The 15,818-nt window shown below is 53.8% G+C and overlaps 1 protein-coding gene across 4 annotated transcripts in view; it reads left to right on the top strand.

The window, feature by feature from the left end:
• SLC6A2 (solute carrier family 6 member 2) overlaps window positions 1–15,818 on the top strand; it is a 53,899-nt gene that overhangs the window by 31,049 nt on the left and 7,032 nt on the right. For all 4 annotated transcript variants that reach the window (XM_086689406.1, XM_086689403.1, XM_086689405.1 and 1 more), the window contains 7 exons: window positions 274–412; window positions 8,120–8,254; window positions 9,942–10,045; window positions 11,832–11,956; window positions 12,706–12,818; window positions 13,940–14,068; window positions 14,562–14,661. In XM_086689406.1, the coding sequence (XP_086545532.1) occupies window positions 274–412; window positions 8,120–8,254; window positions 9,942–10,045; window positions 11,832–11,956; window positions 12,706–12,818; window positions 13,940–14,068; window positions 14,562–14,661 (845 nt within the window). The remainder of the gene's footprint in view (window positions 1–273; window positions 413–8,119; window positions 8,255–9,941; window positions 10,046–11,831; window positions 11,957–12,705; window positions 12,819–13,939; window positions 14,069–14,561; window positions 14,662–15,818) is intronic.

The raw sequence follows: 15,818 nt of genomic DNA, 5'->3' as shown, positions 1-15,818 counted from the left end.
AGGTGGCACTCAAGAGATTTTTGTCACACTGAAAATTTTTGTTATTGCTTTAAAAAGACAGCCTGGAGTGGGAAGACCTCCCCGATGGTTTCCTGGCCCAGGGCAGGATGGTGTCGAGCAGGCCCAAACGATGCAGGGCAGGGGCCAGGGGTGGGGCGGCCCAAGGCCGGCTTCCGTCAACGTGCGCTTTCGGGGGGCTGGCCTGTGGGCAAGGCCTCGGTCACCCTGTGTGACGACACCGTCTTCCCCGGTCCCCTCTCCTCCTCTGGGCAGGCGTGGCGTCCTGCACCTTCACGAGAGCGGCGGGATCCACGACATCGGCCTGCCGCAGTGGCAGCTCTTGCTGTGTCTGATGGTCGTCGTTGTCATCCTGTTTTTTAGCCTCTGGAAAGGAGTGAAGACATCAGGAAAGGTAATACCTTTCTTTCTCTTTCAGTTCGGAGGTTGGCCGGAAAACAACAATTATTTTCTAGCTATGATTAGCTGGTTGGTGAAAAGAAAAGGCGGACGTAGAAGGACAGAGCCTGGGTCTGCCCCCACCCCAGCTCTGCCGCTGGCTAACCGGGAGACCCCAGACAAGTCCCTCCCCTTCCCCAAGCCCAAGGCTCCCCAGCAGTAGGGTGGGGGGGGCGTGCATCAGGGCTCCCACATTCAAGCCAAAGCTCCCCGATAGCAGAGACCAGGGAATGGGACACCACAAGGGGCTCAGAAAAGGCCTAAAGCAACCTATTGACGTGTGATTGATAAATCATGAATTCTGGCCCCAAACTTGATGCAAACTTGCATCCTTCTCTGGAACATAACCATTTCCTTCACTGTAAAAATCGGTGTGTGTAGTCTGGCACAGTGCTGAGTGCCCACAGGGGTCTAGGTTTCCTGGGGAGAGGGGCACAGGGTAAAATGACGTAGGAGGGCCACGGGAGTTGGCCTTTTGTCCTGGGTGACCCTTCCTCCTGTCCCCTGTATTCAGTTCCTCGGGGTGGAGTGTATCCGCTTCATGATCCATGTTGATTCTGAGCCTGGGGAGCATCATGAGAACAACAACCCCGTTTGGGCCCCGTGGGGTCCACGTGGAACTTCACTGTACCAAAGAGGCTGTAGTTGAAAAACCCTCTTTCCCACGTTTTGATTGGCAATTGCTGTGTAACAACACACCCCAAGATGCCGTGATGTACAGTAACCATTTTGTTATGTCTCATGACCCTGTGGGTTGACTGAGATCAGTTCGGTGGGTCTGCTGCCCCACGTGATACTGCCTGGCTGCATATCTGGGGGTTCGGCTGAGCTGGAGCGTCCAAGACGGTGCGTGCTCATGGACGGCAGCTGGTACTGGCTGGGAGCCCAGCTGGAGCCGTCAACCAGAGCATCTTGGGCTGTTTCCACGTAGCCTCTCCAAGCGGTCTGGGCTCCTCACAGCATGGCACCGAGTTCCAAGAGCAAGTTCCAAGCAGACAAGCCCCAATGTGCAAGTAGCTCTTCCGGCCTCTGCTTGCATCATGCTTGCCATTGGCCCGGTAGCCAAGATAAGTGTTGTGGGAAAGCCCAGCGTCGGTAACGGAGGGGACTGACACCGGTGTGGGTTCACTGGGGGTCACGAGGCAGCAATCTACCATAATCAGGCAGGTGGGGATTTGTGAGAAGCTTCGTTAGGCGAGTGATGTGGAAAGTGGCGTGCATCAGGGTATTCCTGAGGCCTTGGTATCCTAGAGTCCTTGGTATCCCTGGTATTCCTAGAGTCCTTGGTAATGCCATTGAGAGCAGAGATAATGGCAGGGGTCCAGCAGCCAGTAGGGATGAAATCTGTCAAGAAAGGCTTGACGTGGAGCTTTCTATCAGCATGTTGGAGACCCAGTGTCTGCCCCAAGGAGGAACCCAAATAAAATGCAGACCGGAGCTGGGAGCAATTCCGAGGTAGGGCAAAACCAGGCTAGGACCACTACCATCCTGACACCCGGCACATAGTAGGTCTTCAATAAATACTAATTGAAGGATTCATGAGCAAAGGAGGTTAAGTAGGCAGAAAGAGAGAAGGATGGGTGGATAAATAAGTTGGGGAACCTCATTAAGTGTTCTTTCGAATTCAGTACAACTTACTAAGCATTTATGAACACCTACTATGTGCCAGGCTTGATGCTAGTGATGCAAGAATAGACCAGACAGATTCCTTCTCCAGGTGCTTATGGTCTTATGTGTGTTACGGACAGACATAGGTCAACCAGTGCCACTAGTTTCTTGAGTCTTCATCCCGAGACATGTGTGTGTCCCCTCTAAATAAACAGTGACGGTCACAAACTGTGCACACTATTCTATGTCCTGGTTTTATGTTTGTTTGCTTGCTTTTGCTTTTTGTCTTTTTTACTGTACCGTGGAGATACCTTCACATCCGGGAGTCAAGATGCATTTTAGTTGAAATACAAACTGGATTTTTCAGCTGTCCTTATATCGATTTAGCAGGTCACCACAGTTTTTTAACAAGAAAATGGCCTAGATCGTAACAGAATGCATTGCACGTAGTAAAGGAAGAGCTGGCTGGCTTGCAGAATTTGGATTTCAGCCCTAGCGAGCCACACGTTGGTGTGGATTGCGTCTCGGTGTTCAAGATTTTTTCTTACCGTGAGTGGTCAAAAAAGTGAGAGATGCTGCATCAGAATGAGCTCTTGGAACCTGACAGGGGCCGTAAAGACCACGAGAAAGGGACATTTGGCCCAGGTCTCTAAGGACAGGAGCAGGTAGGGATGGGACAGAGGGAAGGGGTTTTCAGTGGAAGGAACTGCCTGAGTAAAGCCACAGAGGCGCGGAAGCCTGGGCCAGCCTTGTCCAGCCTCTCTGCACCTTTCCTGGGTATCAGGAGAAGGGCTCTCCCGGCCTCTGCGGGTGGCAGAATTGCGAGATGCATGATCTTTCCCACTGCTTCTGGCCTGAGCCTGAGGCCACCACAGCCTCTAACATTGCATCCCAAGGTTAAGTGCCCGACAGCCATCGCTGAAGTTGGTACAGCTGGCCCCACCTAGGGTAGCACTTGCTGGGAGCAGAGTGTGAGTTGTCTGCAGGGAGCCGGATGATAAGAAAGAGCACAGCTGAGCCCGCTCAGTTCCTCCGCACCTCCTTTAAGGAGGTAGGCCCTCCCCTTCAGAGTGTAATGAGTTGGGCGGGGAGGGGGGGATATTGCCCTAGGGAAACCCTCCACCCCACATTTTGCGTAAATCCCCCCCAGCGTTCTGGCTTCTGGTGGCTGAAAGGGAAAAGGCCCCTGGCATTCCGTGGGGAGGGAGCGTTCCAGAATGGGAAGCTTCACTCAGGACGTTCCTGTGCCCCGTCTTGAATTGCTTTTATAAACTAGCTCATGAGAAAATCAAGAGCGTTGCGTGTATCTGCCCAGACTACATCTGGAACGGGACGGAGCTGTTCTTAGCAGGCTTCCACAGCCACAGAGACGGCCCAAAATGAGTTGCAAATGTTCACACTTCCTGTCTTGGCAAGTGAAGGCTCTGTGTCTGGGAGGAGTTGTGACTCCATGGGACAGCTATGGTGGTGGGGGGGCAGGGCACGGTCTGAATCAGGGAGAGGGGCTGCCCCAGATCACACACACACTGACCTTGGCCCATTGACCACCTCGGGGTAGAGGGCAGAGGCTTGAGTGGGGAGTTGGCCCCCAGGGAGTCACTCTGGAAGCACGGGCACTGTTGTTGGCAATCCTGGAGTCCTGCCTGCCCTCCCGCCCCCCCATCTCATGAGTCCTCAGTTGAACTGGCTCTTAAACCATAAGCCCAGTCACCGAGCCCCCTAAATGTCAGACCAGAAGGCACCTTCAGGCCATCTACTCCAACCTGCTTGGACACACGGGGAAGCTGAGGCCTGGAGGGGGACAGGATTTCACCGCAGTCTCTCGCGTGGCTAAGACTTGATCCTGGGTCCCATGTATACACTGGAGTGAGTGATCGACAACATGGCTTTTTGGCCAGACCACCTGGGTTGGAGTCCGGGCGCCATCATTTCCTGCTGGGTGACCCCGGAATTAATGCCGCTCTCTACTGATATATTTGTGCCAACCTCCAGGGCCACTGGGAGGATGGAGGAGAGGTCCTTGGTACCACGCTGGCAGATGGAAATCGATCAATAAATGATCTCCATCCTGCCTTTGTCTCCTTCCCCAGCACCCCTTCCAGTGCTCTTTACCCGCCTCAGAGGACTAAAGGCTCTGTAGACTCTGTGTGCATTGGAGGGAGGCGCGGGCTCAGGCTCCCACCTGCTCTGTTTACATATTGTACTAAGTGTTCAGACATCTTGGGCTCCCCTAGGCCTGGAGATAAATCAAGACAACAGAACTGGCTGGGCGTGGCCACCATGCTCTGCCCACTGGACTGCCAGGCTATGGGCTGTTTGGGCGGACGGAAAGAGACAGAACACCCCTCAAATTCTGGCAGAGTGTGGTGGGGTTGGGGAGAAAACTGGACCGATTAATAAAAAGCCACCCGAGTTTTAGAATTTTTATTTTTAGGAATTTTTAAATTTTTAATATTTCTTTTTGAGAGAAAGAGAGGGGCAGGGGGAGAGGAGAGGGGTAGGGAGAGAGAGACACACAGAATCCAAAGCAGGCGGTAAGCTCTGAGCCGTCAGCACAGAGCCTGACTCCGGGCTCGAACTCACGAATCACGAGATCATAACCTGAGCTGAAGTTGGATGCTTAACCAACTGAGCCACCCAGGCACCCTGAGTTTTAGAATTTTTAAGTAGAAAGGTCATTTTGTTACTTGGAAGTTTCAAGTCATAACTTTTTTAAGTTTACTTATTTATTTTGAGAGAGAGGGAGAGAGAGAGAAAGCAAGAGCTAGGGAGGGGCAGAGAGAGAATCCCAAGCAGGCTCCGTGCTGCCAGTGAGGAGACCAATGCGGGGCTCAAACCCCCCAAACCGTGGGATCACGACCTGAGCTAAAACCAAGAGCTGGACGCTTAACCAACTGAGCTACCCAGGCACCTGCCCCCCTGGTCATTATTCAGCCAAGTCTTCACACTAATGGTTCAATACAAGCTGTTCCTCACTTGCTTTAGTGACTCGACTGGACCCAGTATAATGGAGAATATCATTTGCATAGGAGCAATGAATGTGCTACAGTTTTTATACCCTGGTGTTTTCTCATGTAACATCAGTACATACTCCTCACCTCATGAACCTTGTAGGTCTTCATTATTAGTGCAACTGTCCCTAAAGCCCAGTTCGGAGGGTCACACATTCGGAATCAGTAGAGGCTAAATCAGTGCAGTGTTGTGTGACAAAGCACGGACATTTCTCATCTCTGTGTTAGAGTAGACTTCAGTGGTGACCCCGAGCAGTGCTTCTCAACCTTTAGTGCCCATAAGAATCACAGGGTGGGCTTGTCAAAACCCAGATTTCTGGGTGTCTCCTTGGGAGTCTGACTCCTTGAGGGTGGGGTGGGAGTTTGCATTTATGACAAGTTCCCAGGCAATGCTGATGTCTGTGGTTCATGGGCCTCACCTTGATGTAGGCAATCCTTTGCCCCATGCCTGGCTCTCTGGCAAGATTTGCACACCTTCAATAACAGGGACCGTGCCGTCTCCCTGGGAAGCTCATTCTCTCTTTAGAGAGATCCAGTCATTAGAAAGTTCTTCCTTTTATAGAGCAAAGATCTTCATTGTGATTATCAACCATTGGTTTGAGTTTGGCAGCCTGGAGCCAGACAAATTCTAGCCCCTATGCGTAGAAGCACAAGGTGGGTGAGAAGCTGGATTTGAGGCAGTGGAAAGCAGCGGCTTCCCTTGGGGACTGAGGACACTTCGCCCAAACAATGGGCTGCTTGTCTGTCTTTTCATCTCCTGGTCCCAGATGGACCAAGTCTGGCTTCTTGTGGCCAGAGATGCACTGCCAGTTAAAATTTGGAGAGCAGAGATGACAGAGCTCAGGGTACAGACTGGGCACATGATAGAATGAGCTCGCAGTTGGCCAAGGATCTTTTCACACAAGATTTTAGGCAGCTGAACTCACTACCACCTTCCATTCTGAGAACTTTCAATAAAATTCAGATGGTTTCACTTTGAATACATATGCATGGACAAGAGAAGTTCCCCTTTCTTGATGCTTGACTGCAGTCAGGGTTACAGCTCAGTCATGTCCCCATGGTCCTTGTGTCCTGATAGGTTCCAAATTAAATCCATGTTGGAGCACTCAGACTAATGAGTGCTGCCTGCACATCCCCTGGGAGGTGCCTTGGAGTCACACCAAGGATGTTTTTTGATGCGTGGAGTATGGTCTCACCTGGCCTGCAGCTGTGGACGTGAAGTGTAGGGGAACACAGCAGTTAGGACCAACGCAAGGATGTGTGAGGGCTCCTCCTGTGCCTGTCACCAAGGAGTTAGACCCATTTGTTCCAGTTTAGGGGAATAAATCCAGGATTAATGCGGAGCCACCCAGATGGAATGGTTTCACTTTCCAAGGCATGTCTCCCTCCTTATTTGTTTTTGGCAATTTGTCCTCCCGTTCCTGCACTTTTGAAAGAGAATGGAGACCTAAATCCTATATCCACAAAGACCACCCCCCCCCCCCCATAGAATCAGGGAACAATGGAGGAACGGCTGGATAACATGAAACAAGATGCTGATTCCTCTTCTGGTTCCCTCAGAAGACATGACCAACCACTGATGCGTTTAGTTATTCCCTGCTCAGTTGCTCATTCATTCACTTGCTCCTTCTTTCATTTGTTCTTTGACTAACTCGGTCATCCACTGACCCTCAGAATCATCACTGACTCACTCATCCATCTACTCACCCATATGCTGAATAATTCACTTACCTAACCACACGTCTACCCAACTATATATCCAACCATCCAACCATCCAATAATTCATCTATACAACTGCCCGATCATCCATCCATCCATCCATCCATCCACCCATTCCATCATTCATCCGTACCACTGTCCAGTCATCCATCCATCAATCCAACAAATGTTTTTTTAAGCATTCATGTATGCCATGTGCTGGGGGTACAAACTTGAAAAATATAGGGATTTTGCTTCCAAGGAGCTCCTGGTCTACCAGGAAAGACAGACAGAGAAGATAAATCCCGGTCCTTCAATGTCGGTATGGAAAACAGAATTTTGTTTTGCATATCTCAGTTTTTGGGTTGAGCCCATTATCTTTCTAGGCCAGCAAAGAACTTAACCTGTGGTCATGTTTCAGGGCTTCCATATTCTCCCCAGGAGTGTGTGAAGACTCTGGGGACTGCATAGTGCCAGGGCTTGGGGAGGAGGGGCTCTCTGGTTCTTACGTCATGTGGCCTCTTTTGTTTCAGCTGGGTCTTCTTGGGTCCTGCCTAACCCAGCCCTGAGCACATTTCACAGTCTTCTTTCTCTAAGGCTCTCCATGGCTGCACCTGCCTATAGCAGTGATTTTTAAACCTTGACTGCACATTGACATCACGCGGGGGGAGAGGGGGAACTTATAAAACATACTAAAGTACAGGCCACACTCCAAGCCAATTAAATCAGAAACCCCAAGAATGGGATCTGAACTTTGACATTTTTAACAATAACTTCCCCCCAGAGTATTCTGATGCGTAGTCAGGGGTGAGAAGGGACAGTGAGGTTTGTCGTCGTCCTAAATCTGTCCCGAGATAAAGAACGGCCAGAGAGCCTTCTTTCTGCTCAGCCACATCTCCCTTCTCGGGCAGTGAGTTGGGAGGAGATGTTTGAATGAAGAAAGAGGAGCCGGAGAGAGGCGGGAGGGAGGAAGGGAGGAGGGAAGGAGGGAGGAGGGAGCAAGGGTGGAGAGCATTGGACGTGGGTGCGCTTAGATCTGCCTGGGGCAACTTGAAGGGGTCAGTAGAGGCCGCTCATCAAAGAGGAAGCACCGGGTACCGTGAGAACCTAGTCTTCGTCCCGGCTGCCCCCGCTCCACGGCCGTGCTACCCCGGTGTGCGGACTCTCCCACTTGGTCCTGAGCCGCGGGAGTGGCCTCATCCAGAGAGGGGGCTTGTGACACGCGTGAAGGAAAGAGTGGGGAGGGCATGGCCGGCCCCCTGGGCGAGAGCCTGACCCCCACCCCACCCCCAGCGCCCGCGTGGCGGCGGAGCCCGGCTCTCACAGCAAGCTTGTCCGCCGCCAGGTGGTGTGGATCACGGCCACGCTGCCCTACCTCGTGCTGTTTGTGCTCCTGGTCCATGGCATCACGCTGCCTGGCGCCTCCAACGGCATCAACGCCTACCTGCACATCGACTTCTACCGCCTGAGAGAGGCCACGGTCAGTGACGAGGGACCACGCACCCGTGGGTCAGGGTTGGGGAGGGGTCTCAGCGTGGGCAGCCGTAGGCACCCTGGTCCAAGGTCTGCCATAAACTTGTGGTATAGCCTGGGATGGAGGGTAGACCCTTCCCTCTCCCTGCTGCTGCTTCTCCGTCTGACCGACGCCCATTTGATTCGCCCCTGCTGGTCTCCTAGCTGTGATGGCCCGGGATTCTGTGGCTCCATGTGGTGTTCTGTGCAGAACTTTCCAAAGGGAGGCAATGCTCTGTCCCGGGTCCTGACACCTGCTCTGGCCTCCTAGCCCACCGCAGCCACCCCAGCCTTAATTCCCGCCTCCAGCCCCCAGCCCTGCCTCTGCTGCCATCCCATGATGTCAGCAGAAGCAGCAGCTGCAGCCACAGGGCGCTCTGGACCCCGCTGACTCTCCCCCACCCTGCCACAGCCTCCTCCAGCTCACTGTCCTACCCAGAGACACAGACTAAGCGAAGATGGGGTGAACGCGGAGTGGAGTCCGCAGCAGTGGAACGAGGCTGGGATCAGAGTGTTGGAGGTATCCGGTGCCTTGAGCACATTCCAGCCGCGGCTGAGATCATCTCCCCCTCCTCCCTGAGGCCGGCCTCAGGGACAGCAGCTCAGCATTGCCCCTCACTCTTCCCAAAGGCTTCTTCACACTCTGTCTGAACCCACAGCGATCCTGGCAGGTGGGAGCCACATAGGCTTAGGAGGGACGCAGCTTAGACTCACCTCCCATAGTGACGACGCTCCAACACACCACAGTGTTACGGTCCAATAACCAAGAGGGAAACCTATTTCCTTAGTAAGTGTCAGAAAGATGACAGAGCTTAAGACCCGAACCAGTCTTGTAAATTGTGAAGCAAGCCGGCGTTCGGTTTGTTCTGCACCCGTTTAAATATCTTGTCTTCGTGACGCGTAGACGCTGAGCCCATATGCTGTCTCAGGGAGCAGACCCGATCTCCTCCATCAGATTGCATCTCTTGTTACACCTTCGGCTTGCAGAGTAGGGGAAGCCTAGGAGACGTGAGGGAGGTCCAACCCGCATGCAGATCTCTGCCCGAGTGAGCTGCGTGTAATTCCCCCCCCCACCAGCCCCCGACCCCGTGCGGGTGAGGAAACTGGTATATAAAGAGGTGAAAATGACCAGGGCTAGAAGTTGGAGGGGGGCTCAGATCTCCGGGGTTCCAGCCATGTGCTTCCATCACCCAAAAGATGGGAAAAGTAACTCCACTGGCCCCCCGAGGAAGTCACCGCGGCCTGCGGGCTGGTTTTGAGACAGTAGGAGTCCCTGTCTCTTTTCTGAAGATGCCGTCTCTGTAACTCCTGAGATGTTCATACCCTTTGCCCTCACTCCATCCACATTCTAGCCTAGAACTGTGAGTTTATAAACTTTCTTTGGAAGTCAGGACATCAAACTGAACCAGTGAGTTCCTCCAGGGTGAGCTCATTCGTGGCCACCGAAGGCCGGAGCTGCTAGAGGGACCGCAGGCCTCTCTCCAAGGTCGCTTTGTGCAAGTTTCGGGGGAGTGGCGTGGCTGCCCGTCGCTGGTTCCGACCTCGTTTCCTCAGGTCTCCAGAGCATCCCTGGGGCCCGCCAGCCATCCCGGAGCAGTGAGGTGGTGCTGTTCTGTAGGCAGCAGAGGGTGATGGCTTTTGTCTGCCTGTTTCAGGTGTGGATCGATGCGGCGACCCAGATATTTTTTTCCTTGGGGGCTGGATTTGGAGTCCTGATTGCATTTGCCAGTTACAACAAATTTGACAACAACTGTTACAGGTAAGATCCTTGGTGGGGCTCTGGAAAACTCTAGACCTGGGGACCGACTCCTGCAGGGGTGGGAAAGAGGGTTCCGGTCTGGGGCGAGTCCACTCTTCTTCCTCTGTCAAATGAGGCAGAGTGGACCTTCCACGAACTGCAGAGTGGGTGACCTCTGACATGGCCTAAGGGGGTCCTAACGAATGCATTTTAATTCAGGACACCTCTTCAACAGGCAAGGTGGGTGCTGGGAAAAGTGAGGCCACAAGACCTGGGAGGTCATGGGGACGGGTAGTTGGGGCAGAGGAGCACCGTGTGCCTTTCAAGAGCAGACAACACCGTCCGGACACCCAGACAGGCAAGGACTGGTCACATGGGAGGTGCGGGTCTGGCAGGGTCAGAGGTAAGGCTGCAGGGTGGACAGAGAACTCTGTGTAGGACCCCAGAGTCAAAAGGCCACGTTCCACGTTCTACCTCGGTTCTAGGTCAGCAGTTAACATTGCCTCCCCTGGGCCCAGTGCCGTGACAGTCTCGGACTTGGGCACAAATTGGGCTGGGTCCCGTCACCCGGCGAAGGCTTAAGACAGAATCACGCTGGGGCACCTGGGTGGCTCAGTCGGTTAAACATCACCAACAGTGTGGAGCCTGCTTGGGATTCTCTCTCTCCCTCTCTCTCTGCCCCTCCCCTGCACACTCACTCTCCCCCTCAAATGAATAAACATTAAAAAAATAAAAGAGACGCCTGTGTGGCTCAGTCAGTTAAGTGTCCGACTCTCAATCTCGGCTCAGGTCGTAATCTCATGGTGCGTGAGTTTGAGTCCCGTGTCGGGCTCTGCACTGACAGTGCAGGCTGCTTGGGGTTCCCTCTCTCCCCCTCTCTCTCTGCTCCTCCCCTGCTCGAGCTCTTTCTCTCTCAAAAATAAATAAGTAAGCATTTTTCTAAAAGACAGAAGCACACCATCCTCTGGTGCGTGACAAAGTGGGATGGATGCATGCCAGTGGGCAGGCTGTAGGCAGGCCAGGGAAGTGGGGTGGTCGGCAAGAGCATGGGGGGAGTGTGAGGTGAGCCTTGCAAGATGGCTGGGGATTGTGATGGAGGGACACAGAGTGGAGGGCACGCGTGGTGGGGAGACGCCTGAGCGAAGCCAGGGAGGTGCTGTGTTCGTGGGCCAGCAAGTCGACTGGTATGTTTTGTCCTAAGACTGCATCATGGAAAGGAAGGCAGGCTGGAAGGTTGGGTCACTTTTTCTTGAAGCTTATTTATTTATTTTGGTAGAGAGAGAGAGAGAGAGAGAGAGAGAGAGCACAAGCAGGGGGAGGGGCGGGGGCGGGGACAGAGAGAATCCTAAGCCGGCTCCATAGCGTCAGTGCAGAGCCCGACGTGGGGCTCGAACCCACAAACCACGAAGATCATGACTTGAGCCGAAGTCAAGAGTCGGACGCTTGACCGACTGAGCCACCTCGGGTGCCCCAAGGTTGGGGCATCTTAATGAAGCTCTTGAAGGCCTTGAAGTCGAGCAGCACGGGGGAGCTACAGACAGTTGGTGGAAGTGGAAGGCGGGGCATGTGATTCCCCAACAAGAGCTTGCTACCAGCCCCTGGTCCCAACGTGTTTCATCTAAAAGCTGTCAGTCCGTCTCCTGAACCTGCACGTCCTGACCCGCTGGGGCACCGGGGTCCCTGTGGCGGCAGGGAAACTGGGGGGGGGGGGGGTGGCATTTGAAGCAGCCATTGCGTAGCCAGTGCGGGGCTCAGGGAGCAGGTGTGGCATCGGGTGACGTGAATGAACGGTGCTTCTCTCCCCCAGGGACGCCCTGCTCACCAGCACCATCAACTGTGTCACCAGCTTCATCTCTGGGTTCGCCATCTTCTCCATCCTTGGTTACATGGCCCATGAACACAAGGTCAACATTGAGGACGTTGCCACCGAAGGTGGGTGGGCAGACGCAGCCCACGAAGGGCGGGGGCTGTGGGAACGAGAGGGCTGGGCGTGGAGGCTTCCAAATCTTCCAGCTGCCTCTGAGGCTGTCAGTTGGGAGTTCCCGGCAGTCCTGGCCCCTGCTTATGTAACGGAACCTTCCCTGAGTCGGGCTAGGCAGGATCGATTTTGGAGCTGAGCGCTTGACAGCCCTTCATTAGTTCTCACACCGCCGTGGGTGGTAAAGTGTTAATCGGCCCACTTTACAGGTGAGAAAACTGAGACTCAGGCTGTGTGAGCTGCCCAAGGTCACCCAGCTAGTGAACAGTGGTGCTAGTGTTCAAGCCCTGAGCTGTCCGACTCTGGAGACTGGCCTTCCCTACTGTTTCTCATAGTCTTATGGCCACAAAGAGGTTGAGGCCCGGGAGGGAACTCTAATGGACCCCGAGGACCACAAACTTTTCAGGGTAGGAGGCTCCCTGAGGGTGTGCTGGGAGGGGCCTCACGGCCTGGAGCCTGGAGCTGCCCGGGCGAGGCGCTGCTCTCTGACCTGGCTGTTTGAGGTCAACCTCCCCGGGACCGTGACAAACTACAAGCTGGATCCAGCTTCTCCTGTCACCCGCAGACCCTTGGTTGCTCTGCCTCAGGTGACTGGCCAAGTTCCACGGGGCTGGCTGGGCTGATGGCCTCAGCTACCCTTGTCCCATTGGCATCTCCGACCAGCGGGCCCAGCCGCTGACGAGGTCCTCGGTGTTTCTCACAGGAGCCGGCCTGGTTTTCATCCTGTACCCAGAAGCCATTTCCACCCTGTCGGGATCCACATTCTGGGCTGTCGTGTTCTTCATCATGCTTCTGGCTCTGGGAATTGACAGCTCGGTGAGTGACCCTGCTCGGGGTACCCCACCACACACACGCCGGGCCTGACCCTCCCCATCCCCCAACTACTCAGCCTGACGTCCCTGCTTGGTTACCGGTTGTTTCCAGAAAGCCCTAATTAAATGCAGACAAGCCCTCACTCAAAAAAAAGGGCAAGACTTAGGCCAAAGTTAAGACCCAGTAGAAACGTGGTGGCATCACAGAATTCACATCGGAAGAGACCTCCTCGGAGCCAGCCGGGCACCCTCCTCTCACACCTACGGGAGCTGAATTCAGAGGGGGCCCGGATGGAACTTTTCTTCTCTAACCAAGCACCCTTCCCATTATATTTCATCACCAATGGCCGACAGAACACTTTGAGTCTCATTAGTTTCTTTTTTGTTAACCCATATGCAAGATTAGATTTACGGACCTCTTTATGTCTGTGTCCACCTTCCGTACGTCACGCCTGGAAATTTGCAAGAAGTCTCTGCGTAGGGAAGTGTGTTGAGAAGGATTCTGAGGCTGCTTCCAGGCTTGTAGGAAGGAATAGTGATTTTGATTAACACCGTCTGCCGAGAGGACAGGGGACACGTATAGGTAGAGAGTGACAGCGTGTGCACCTCTTATCTGCCATCCCAGGCTTGGGGGATCACTGGAGTGAGCACATGATTATTACTCATATGAGACCCTTTCCGACTCTGAGAGTCTGGCGTGAAAAATCCTTGTCAGAAACCGCTGCCTCAAGTTCCAGCCACCGGAAACGCTCTTTTGGTGGTTGTTTCCAGAAAGCCCTCTGCTTATATGCAGGTAGATTCCATGCATGAGCAGTTTGGCATTTTACCCCCTGCCCTCTTCCTGGGCTAATCAGTACCAGCTCAGGCCAACCGCGTGGGACCGGAGACAGGTACCTGTGATCAGAGGGACACAGGAGTTAACTTTCCAGCCTCCCCCACATAGTTTGGGAGTTCTGAGTTTGGTTGAGGACAGGGCAGAGTGGGGGGAGGATGAGGAGGAAGGCAAGGCCGCCACCAGGGTGCCCGTGTCCCCTGGGCTTCGGGAGGTCCGAGGGAGCTGGGGCCTAGGACCCAGGTGCGGGCAGTCTCTCATCCGTGCTCCTCGCCCTGCCTGGCTCTGTGCAGATGGGAGGCATGGAGGCCGTCATCACAGGCCTGGCGGACGACTTCCAGGTCCTGAAGAGACACCGGAAACTCTTCACATTTGGTGTCACCTTTGGAACCTTCCTTCTGGCCCTGTTCTGCATAACCAAGGTGAGGAGGGGCTGGGCCCTGGGTCACTTGGAGCTCGGGCGGCTGCATTTCAATCCAGTCGGGCATCCCCAGCCTTGGAGCTGGGGTGGGGAGGGCCAGGGTGAGCTCAGTGGGGAAGGGAGGCGGGACCTCAGCCCTTCAGCCCGATCCCCTGGGGCTAACCCCCCAGTGTCCTCCCGCCTCTGAGCCTGAAGAATTCCAGGCGACTCTTTCAACTGCTTGTTTGTGTGAGGGGCAGCCAAAGTCCCTGTGAAAGCCCTGTCACATTTGCTGGCTGAAATACCCACCCTCAGGCCCAGGGACTACAGAAGACCTTCAGTAGAAAGCAAATAGGCAACATGGAGACAGTAGAACCACAAACAACCCTGTCACCTGCCTCCTCAAACAGGGTTCTGAGCCAGCGGGGCAGGGGGCAGGTGAGTTGGGGTGGATGCGACGGTCAGTGGGCCATTTCTGGCCGGGATGGCCTCAGGCTTTGTCTCTCCGTGCCCAGGGCGGGATATACGTGCTGACCCTGCTGGACACCTTTGCGGCGGGGACCTCCATTCTGTTTGCCGTGCTCATGGAAGCCATCGGAGTCTCCTGGTTTTATGGTATGAGCAGGGCCCTGGAAAAGCCTCACCCCCACCCGCAGAGGCAAAGGGGCTCTGCTTTTCCAGCACGGCCACGGCCTGATTCCAGAGTCGAGCAAGTAGCTTGTCAGGGAATAGGTCTGCCAGCCCCCAGCTCATCTTTGCATGAATTCCTTTTAACGGAAAGGAAAGCCCCCCAGGGGCACCCAGTGCCAGCTTTTAGCAAGGGACTCAGGGAGCTGCTGATCCCCAAGCCGTGCAATTCGTTCTAGAGTGAGATCGCCGCGTTTAGCGAACAGAATACAAGACGCCCAGTTAAACTTGAATTTCAGATAAGCAATGAGTAATTGGTAATTGATTTACTGTTAAGTATGTCCCAAATATTGCATGGGATGGAGTTAAACCAAAATCTCTTCCGTTATCTTTCTGAAATTCAGATATAACCGAGTGTCTTACTGTTTCTCTGATGACCTTATTCTGGAGCTGAATGGGGAGAAAGCGTTACAAACTGTCAAATGTGTTCTGTTTTCTTTTTTTCCCACGTGTCGCATCAAAGAGTTAATTCACGTGAGTCTGGACTCTTTCATCACTGTTTTTTTTTTTTTTTTTAATGTTTACTTTTGAGAGAGAGAGAGAGAGAGAGACAGACAGAGTGTGGACGGGGGAGGGGAAGAGAGAGAGGAAGACACAGAATCCGAAGCAGGTTCCAGGCTCCCAGCTGTCAGCATGGAGCCCGACGCGGGGCTCGAACCGTGAGATCATGACCTGAGCCGAAGTTGGAAGCTTAACCGACAGAGCCACCCAGGCGCCCCCATCATCACTGTTCTAAAAGACAGGGAACAGAGCAAAGTGGCAGGCTTGGGAGCCAGGCCGCCCTGGCTGTGTTACCTGGAGCAAGTCCCCTCTGCTCCCGGAGCACTGTGTTCCCCCTGAAAAACAAATCAGAATGGCACATAAAAGGTGATACTGTTTTTCTTAACTTTTTAACTGCAATACAGTCAACACAGAGTGTTACATTAGTTTCAGGTGCAAGGCATCGTGATTGGACACCCCTGTCCATTACTCAGTGCTCCCCAGGAGAAGTACAGTCACCATCTGTCACCAAACAATGGCACTACAGTACTGTTCATTATCTTCCCTGCGTTCATGACTGACTTATTTTCTAACTGGAAGTTTGA

The sequence above is a fragment of the Puma concolor genome, chromosome E2, assembly GCF_028749965.1.
Source record: "Puma concolor isolate L17-30 chromosome E2, mPumCon1.1.hap2, whole genome shotgun sequence".
Classification (NCBI taxonomy): domain Eukaryota; kingdom Metazoa; phylum Chordata; class Mammalia; order Carnivora; family Felidae; genus Puma; species Puma concolor.
Note: the sequence above shows the minus strand (reverse complement) of the source record. Positions and strands in the feature narration are given on the sequence as shown.